Below are 9,048 nucleotides of genomic sequence, written 5' to 3'. Positions count from 1 at the left end.
TCCATTCACCAAGCACGTGTAGGGTGTAGTAACAAGAAGAATGTCGTACCTTTTCAGTCTTGCAGGCCCCGAGTGTCCTTGGGGTTGCTGGAAAGCAGAAGTGTTCTTAAACCCCAGAAATCTGTGAGAGCGCTATCTCTTTAAATATCCACAATAGTCAAGCTGCTTTTTAAACCTTCAAAATGGCGGCATCCTCCGGACCGGCAAAAGTCCACAATTCAGCCCACCTTTCCCTTCACCTTCTCCATTTGTTCCCCAGCCACCGTGCACAGTCCTCCATGCAGTCCCTGGCTAGCAGGGTGATTTTTCGGTTAATTCTTAGGTCCTACCACCACTCGGGACTCTCCAAGCTCTCTGTGCCGTCAGGATCACTCAGGATCGCTGCCAGACTGCAGCTCCGTCCGTCTCCTTTTTTGGTATTTTCACGCAAATTCTTCTGCTAGTAGGGGTTTAGTCCATTTCTATATCCTTCCCTTCAAAGCTCAGGGGTCCAAGATTATCTTCTGTGTCTGTGTTAATTGCTTTCCCTTTTCTTTGTTGAAGAGGGTCTGTGCAGTCTTTCTGCCTAGTCCGCCATCTTGCCAGAACCTCAACACCTGTTATTTAAAACATAATAGAATGCAGCAACATTTAGAACCTCATCTATTAGCATATCAGCCTAACAATACTCTCTAACTAGGGAAGAACAGTGTTGAATGATCTCACATAGATTGTTAAAACACTATATGCTGGTACATTTACAGATTATAAGTTCTGAGAGGACAGGGACAGTGACTATTTTACTCACGGTTGTATTGGAGACCCTGGCACATTGTATACCCTCAAAAAATATTTGCTGAGTTCAAATATTCAATAAAAATTTTACTACTGCCCACATTCAAAATAGTATCAGAAAAAGTTCTTCTCCAAAGCAAACTCTTATTTTTATCAATCATACTTAACTAAACAAACTCACTGCCGTCAAGTCTAATCTGACTCACAGCAACCCCTCCTTGGGTTTCCAAGGCAGTATCTCTACAGAAGTAGATTGCCCAGTCTTCCTTCTGAGGAGTGGCTGATGGATTTGAACCACCAGCCTTCTGGTTAGCAGTCAAATGACTTAGACATTACACCACAATTAGTAAATTAATGAATTATACTCATGTTTAAATTTTTTTTCTCACTGCTTATCATGTATCCTGATGAATAAAGTAGTTGTTGTTATGTGCCGTCAAGTCAGCCCCAAGTCATAGCGACTCCTCCTTGGGTTTCTGAGGCAGTATCACTATGAAAGTAGATTGCCCAACCTTCCTTCTGAGGAGTGGCTGGTGAGTTTGAACCACCAGCCTTCTGGTTAGCTGTCAAGTGCCTTAAGCACTATGCTACCCAAGCAATTAACTTTGCCTTTATGAGTGTTTTGAATTTCATACCAGGAATTCAAATGTCCCTGGGTGATGCAAATGGTTAAGCACTCAACTAGCTAGAAGGCTGGCATTCAAACTCATTCAGCTGGATCTTGGGAGGCCTGGAGATCTGCTTCTGAAAGGTTGTAGCCTTAAAAACCCTATGGAACAGTCCTACTCTGTACATGGAGTCATCAGGAGTTGGAATCAATTTAATGGCAGGTGGTGTTGTGCCTAAAACATTTGACTGCTAACAAAAAGGCTGGCAGTTCAAACCCATCATCCACTCCTCAAAAGGAAGGTTGGGCAATCTACTTCTGTAATGATAGTGCCTTGGAAACCCAAGGAGGGGTTGCTATGAGTCGGATCTGACTCGATGGCAGTGAGTTAGCTTTTGAGTAACAACAACTACTAGGAAGTCAGACTCAGCAGTCATATCTTATATACTGATAACCCCAAACAATAAAAAGCTCCCACTAAGTTAAACATGGAGAACCTGGCTGGTGTAAATAGTTAATGTTCTGTGCTATTAACAGAAAGATGAGAGGTTTGAGTCTACCAGAGGTACCACAAAGACAAAGACAGCAAACAGGTTTAAGTTAAATTTATGAACAGAAGGCTAGTAGTGGGTGGAACATGGATGTCCTTTCTAACTGTTCTTATCTCACTGTGGACATTGTGCTTGTATTTGCTGTTTATTGTTATATGTATTATTTATATAGTTTTTTATATGAGATTTTCTTTCAAGTGTGAAGTGTTGATTTGACCCTACCTTTTAAAAAATAATAATGCAGTTGCGTCTTCAGAGGCATTGTTGGACTGGTATTTCATTAAAACTCATTTCTTTCTTGAAGGGTATACCTCAGTTACCATGTGCCAAAGCATTATACAACTATGAAGGAAAAGAACCTGGAGACCTTAAATTCAGCAAAGGTGACATTATCATTTTGCGAAGACAAGTAGATGAAAATTGGTACCATGGGGAAGTCAACGGGATCCATGGCTTTTTCCCCACCAACTTTGTGCAGATTATTAAACCATTACCTCAGCCTCCACCTCAGTGCAAAGCACTTTATGACTTTGAAGTGAAAGACAAGGAAGCGGACAAAGATTGCCTTCCCTTTGCAAAGGTAAACTGAGAATGAAACCAATTCGTGTTGCCAGATATTCCTTATATACCTGAGTACATAAAACATATGTCTTGTACTTCATTTTTGTAAGAAGCTACCATAGTATTATGTGAAATATCTCATTGTGTTTCTGGAAATACCTGAAAATAGTTACACTACCAGTTAAGTGCTTAAATGCTAGACAAAGAACCGACCCAGGGATGCCTCAGAAGATCGGCCTAGTGATACACTTCTGAAAAATTTCAGCCTTGAAAACCTTCTTGAGTAGTTCTACTCTGCTCACAGAGGGTCACCATGAGTTAGAATTGACTCAGTGGCAACTAACAACATTGTTCTTAAAGTCACAAGAAAAGGAATTTTGTTTATGTTGTTGTTGTTGTTAGGTGCAGTCCAGTCAGCTCTGACTCATAGTGATCCTATGTACAGTAGAGTGAAACACTGCCTGCTTATGTACCATCCTAACAATCCTTGCTATGCCTGAGCCAACCGTTGCAGACACTGTGTTAGTCCATCTCGTTGAGGGTCTTCCCCTTTTTCACTGACCTTTCACTTTACCAAGCATCATAGCCTTCTCCAGTGAATGGTCCCTTCTGACAACATGACTAAAGTAGGTGAGATGACGTCAGGCCATTCTTGCTTCAAAGGAGCAGTCCGGCTGCACTTCTTCCAGGACAAATTTGTCAGTTCTTCTGGCAGTCCATGGTATTTTCAATATTCTTTGCTGACACCACAACTCAAAAGCATCAGGTCTTTTCAGTCTCCCTTATTCATTGTCCAGCTTTCACATATATATGGGGCAATTGAAAATACCATGGCTTTGGTTAGGCTCACCTTATATCAAAGATAATTTTGGTTAATACTTTATATGATGGCATTTTCATATTTGGACCCTAAATTTAATTCTAATCCAGTTTAAAGGGTATGTGTGCCAAAATGAAATATCATTAATTCTGTATTTATATGTAAATTTCTTTGCTTTCCTTCCATTATGAAGGAGTATTTCTACTGAATTCATAATGGTTGGGAATTTTAAGTGGAATCTGCATGGGATATGTCTGTTATCAGAGAGAAACTAAGAAAAAACTGAGAATCAGTCTAAAATAGAGGCTGGAATGGGTAGCAGTTGAGATTGCATTTTGTGACTCTAAATAAAATAAACAGCCAGCCCCTTGCATAAGAGTTCATAGTGTACAGCTGTCTGAAAATATACTAGATTGACTGATAGGTTACCATTTAGTTCATGAGATCATTAGATTCCTGTACAAAAGCTATGTCATTTTTATTCAAATATTATTAAAACTTGCACCCCTTTATTGAGAAGGAGAATTAAGTGATAAACTTAATAAGATCAGGTAAACTAATCATTTGCTGTTTCTTCAGGATGATGTTTTGACTGTCATACGCAGAGTGGATGAAAACTGGGCTGAAGGAATGCTGGCAGACAAAATCGGAATATTTCCAATTTCATATGTTGAGGTAAGTTAACCTGTAGAAACTTGGATCAAATTAGCATTTGGCTTAGTAAATAAATCTAAATAATGTGGTTTGAGCATTAAGAAGCTCCCACAGCATAAAGCACTAGGAATGCCCTGTTCTAGACCATTGGATGGGTTAGGAAGAGGTCCTCCATCCTGCCCCACAATTGCTGCTGAATCATGTAATTCAAGACTGAAATATATAAAACTCTTTACTAGATCCCCCTGGTAAAAGCATCCCTGTTTCTTGTTACATGTTACTGTGCGCTATCTATCAGTCACCTGTACAGTTTCCAGGTGTTTTGTTCTACTTGTCATCTTTGAGATCAGAAGATTCCTGAGGTAGCTGGAAAATTTCTTTGTTTACCTATTTGTTTTATCTGCTGTATCATTAGAATGAGAATAGTGATCTGCAGAATAGACCTTCAGTAAATATTTATTAAATAAATGAACAGATGTTCTGTCATCCCAAATTAAGCCCCTCCCCCTCTTTAAAATTAGCTCTACTCAGAAAGATAGTAGCCAAGCCTAGGAGGTAAAGTCTCTTTAGAGAATATTTATGAAGTAACATAGGTATATTATTTTAAAGAAAAACACATACTTAAAATAAACTGAAACGTTATAATTTGAAATAGGCCTCACCTACCATAAACTTTCCTGTGCTTTAATAATAAGAATTTCTTGTTGAACACAAAATTGAAGGCATTTTTAAAGAATGAAACACAGCCCAAAAAACCATACAAGCCTAGCTAGAGTCATGGATGGCTTCTGGGAAAAATGAGATCTTAGTGGATAGTGATGGATAAGTTGAAGTTAATCAAAAGAAATGGAAGAAGTATGTTTTAGGCTAGCTGGATGGGAAGATCAGTGTGTTCAAAAGCCAAAATGTAAGAAAGAGTACAGATTGTTTGGGGAATTGGAAGTCGTTCTGTTGTTTAAATATCAAAGTATATATCTTAAGCATGTGAAAAGAAAAACGACCATTGCTTGTTCTCCCATGGCTTTATCTGAACCATTTGTTTTGGCATGATTCTGAAAACTAAAATGACAAATTGTGTCATTGTAGCCAGCACTCAATTTCCCAAGTAGACAGTGAGGTTGCCAAAGTTTTCATAAAAAATCAGTTTGACTACTGTATATCCATGGAAAAGTAACTCAAACCATGCATGAGTCTTGAATTTTATCCATATCCTTCAGATGTTCCTGCTTATTGAAATATATTTTCCTCCTTTGGAAGTAAACTACAGAAAATATTCTTACATCTCAGGCAATCCTTTCTGCATATTATTTATGAATTCTAATTGTGGGTTCTATTTGAATAGACGATGGGCAAGCACAAGATTAGTAGTGAAAGCCTGTCTTTACTTGTTAGGTATTATCAATATTACATGCCAATACTTGGTTTGTGAGGCATGATAAAGGATTGCTGTGTTTTTGTTACTGGGCAGGTGTAGAATTGCTCAGATAGGCATAAAAGATCCACCCACGGCAAAACTAAAGAGTCACTCAAGTCATTATTTGTCCTGACTTCAGTTGGAAAGATAAACTTCCACCTAAGAAGACAGTATTTTCATTCTTCTGCCTCTTTTCTTTTGAATGAACACTTCCTCATTTGAACCAGAATTTTGACAGTCAAATCATAGTAAGCAAATCATCAGTCTCTGGGAGACTGAACATTTCTTTGATGTCAAGCCATCAGATTGAAGTTCCTGGGAGGCTGGTAGCAAGCAGAAGCCTCTGGGGATTAGTGACACCTGGCTTAGCCCTGAGGGCAATAAAGTAGAGGCAGATTTCAATAGCAACCTACAAAACTCAATGATCTAAACAAAGTATAGATTATTTTACAGCCTCAGACCTGTCAGTCAGCTATTGGAAACAAAAACTGTGGCTTTTTCATGAATAATGGCCTTTCTCTTTCTTCATAAACCTATTAGTGTCGTCCCCCCCCCCCCCCCCCCCCCCCCCCCCCGCCCCAGGTCCAGGCAGTCTCCAGTATAAAAATGGGCTGTATTTATAGTCATTTGTAAATCTTTTTCTTGTATCTTATAAAAAACATTAAGTTTCCACCAGTGAGACGCTTTTTAAGTATTACCAAAAACTGTTATTCCCAGAGGTTTTTATAAGATTAGTTAATGTATCTCAAAGGGTCCGATACCACTGCATCTTACGCATACTGGTTTTAAGACTGGAACATAACCCACAACATGGCAGAGTATTAAAGATCTCTCCTCGTCACATATAATGAGGGGAAATGAATTCAGAATTTGATTCTGAGTCTCCAGAGCTCTCTTTGCTTACTATAGGCTTGTCAGTAGAAGCTAGAACTGCCCCTCGGCTTGTCCTGGTTGGTTGACTTTGGTAATGAAAATGCTCCAGGAACTTGTTGTAGCAGGAACTCGAACAGTGTGGACCTAGAGTAGGGCTGTATACCTGGAGCTAGGGACATTGGGGGTAGAGGTTCAAACGTAGAGCTGTGGAATTAGTGTTGGAGTCAGTGGAGAGGAGCTGAGCACTGGAGTTGTGTAAAGAGAGGATTGTGTGAGAAGAGGGTGGTAAGAAATGCTCCTGGAATAGTTTGTTCTCCCTATTATCCTCTCTCTTTTCCCTCAATATCCCACAGTTATGGACTATGTTGTCTACCTGTATTGGAGTAAGAATTAAGTAGCACTGGTAGAATGGTGACTTGCAAACAAATAACCTATTACTAAATAAAATACAACATTCATCAGTGTTTGAACAGAGAAGAAGAATATCTGGTTAGGGAGAGTGAATAGGGGGAAAAATTGCTATATACCAAAATGAAACCAAATCCACTGCCATAGAGTTGATTCCAACTCATAGCAACCCTATGGGACAGAGTAGAACTGCCCCATAGGATTTCCAAGGCTGCCTAAGGTGTTTGACTGCTAACCAGAAGGCTGGCAGTTCAAACCCACCAGCCACTCCTCAGAATGAAGACTGAGCAATGTACTTCCTTAGAGATACCACCTTGGAAACCCAAGGAGGGGTTGCTAGGAGTCAGAACCGACTCGACAGCAGTGAGTTTTGGTTTTTATACTGTTATGGAAGCAAGCTGCCTCATCTTTCTCCTGTGGAACAACTGGTAGGTTCAAATCACTGACTTTCTGGGTAACAGCTGAATGCTTTAACCACTGTGCCACCAGAGCTCCTTACGGCTATATAAAACTAAAAAGAAAAAACCAAACTCACTGCCATCGAGTCGATTCCAACTCATAGTGACCCCCATTGGGTGTCCAAGGCTGTAAATCTTTATGGGAGCAGATTGCTCCATGCAGAGTGGCTTTTGGTTTTGAACCACTGACCTTCTTGGTTAGCAGCCAAATGCCTTAACCACTACACTACCAGAGCTCCTTCTATGGCTATATGGACGGCCCTCAATCCTCTACTGGAGTCTTCATCTAGCTCTTAGGATTAGAATTCTCTAGCTCTCATTCAGTTTACTCGTCTCCCCTAGAGATTCTCTTATCTGCTCAAACTGTAAAGGGTGTGGATTCTATTCTGTTTAGACTGGCTGTTCTTCCAAGGTACAGAGCAGTAATGGATAAGAAAGTCTTGTGGAAACACAGAGAATTCTTTATGACATCATGCCAGGATGACCTTTTGTATAAAAGGGTATGTTTGTCAAGGACTGACTGCAGTTAAAAAAATTAGCCATCAGTTTCTTTCTTTCTTTCTTCAAAAATATCCATTTTAAACAAAATAGAATGAACGGTTTTAACCACTTCTTCAACTCAGAACTGACACATTCAGGTTTAGCAGTCATTTGAACAAGGATTATATGATTCTTAGTAAGCAGAACGTTTGAATGAAGTGAGTGCTGTATGGGCTTTTGAAAGCCTTTCACTTTTATGTATTGTTAGCTTATGGTTAACTATAAATTTTTATTATGTTTTTAATTTTATTTTGATCCTTCTGTTTGAAATATCACTCACTCAATTTCCAACAAAATTGTTTAGCAACTTGCATCCCCACTGTAAATAATATAAAGATAAGCATTCCTTACGTGCAGATGGCGTGAAGTAGGAAAGGCTTAATAGACAGGCAAATATTCTTACTTTTTATTTACTGCCAGAAAGAACTACATTACTCATTCATAGATCTCAGCTCAAATGTCATCTCTTCTGAGACACTTTGCCTTATCAACTTAACTAGAGTGATTCCTCCTTTTTAATTTTTTTTTACCGCATATACATAGTGGTGTGGTAGTGATGAAAAGCTTGACCTCTAGAGCCAGAAAGCTGGATTCAAATCCTGATTCTGCCACTAATTACCTGAGTGATTTTGTTTTTCTGTTTCCTCATCTATAAAATAATGGAACCACTGTATAGGGTGAGTTAATTCCGATGATTCTTTATAACAGTGCCTGGCACCTAGGAAGACTGTTATATAAGTAATGACTATGATTATTACACCATGGGTATTATTATTCCTTCATAGCCCATTTTAACTATCTGTAATTAAGTTACTTGTTGAAACAGTTACCTATTTATCTCCCCAATCCTGTCCCTCATTAGAATGTGAGCTTCAGAGGGCCAGCACCTTGTCTTTCGAATTTACGTCCTCCACACCTAGATCCTCACGTGGTACCAGCATATAATGTGGTCTCATCAAATCTTGGTTGAAAGTATGAATAAATGAACTACCTAAGAACCTTTGGGAGCTCTGGTAGCGTAGTGCCTAGGCACTTGACTGCTAACCAGAAGGTTGGCAGTTCAAATCCACCAGCCACTCCTCAGAAGGAAGGTTGGGCAATCTACTTCTGTAGTGATACCCCCTTGGAAACCCAAGGAGGGGTCACTATGAATTGGGTCTGACTCGATGGCATATAACATAACATAAGAATCTTTAGAACTAAAGATTCTAAACCAAAAAATAACTGGTTTTCAAATGGTACCAACTTTTACATTTTTCAGCTAATATCTCCATCATTTAGTACCTAAGCATATATTTCATCATCAGTTTATCTTAGTCAGTACATCGCAAAATTACATCTTTCCTCCAAGTCAGAGGGTTTGCATGACCTTAGTGATATATATATAA

General features: G+C 39.2%; 1 protein-coding gene across 1 annotated transcript in view; it reads left to right on the top strand.

The window, feature by feature from the left end:
- The window catches only part of SH3RF1 (SH3 domain containing ring finger 1), a 255,796-nt gene that overhangs the window by 156,150 nt on the left and 90,598 nt on the right, over positions 1-9,048 (top strand). Inside the window, exons 2-3 of the mRNA XM_007952897.2 lie at positions 2,237-2,512; positions 3,893-3,988. Of these exons, the coding sequence (XP_007951088.1) occupies positions 2,237-2,512; positions 3,893-3,988 (372 nt within the window). The remainder of the gene's footprint in view (positions 1-2,236; positions 2,513-3,892; positions 3,989-9,048) is intronic.

Source organism: Orycteropus afer, unplaced genomic scaffold, assembly GCF_000298275.1.
Source record: "Orycteropus afer afer isolate SDZICR_OR568_19922 unplaced genomic scaffold, OryAfe1.0 scaffold00364, whole genome shotgun sequence".
Lineage (NCBI taxonomy): Eukaryota > Metazoa > Chordata > Mammalia > Tubulidentata > Orycteropodidae > Orycteropus > Orycteropus afer.
Note: the sequence above shows the minus strand (reverse complement) of the source record. Positions and strands in the feature narration are given on the sequence as shown.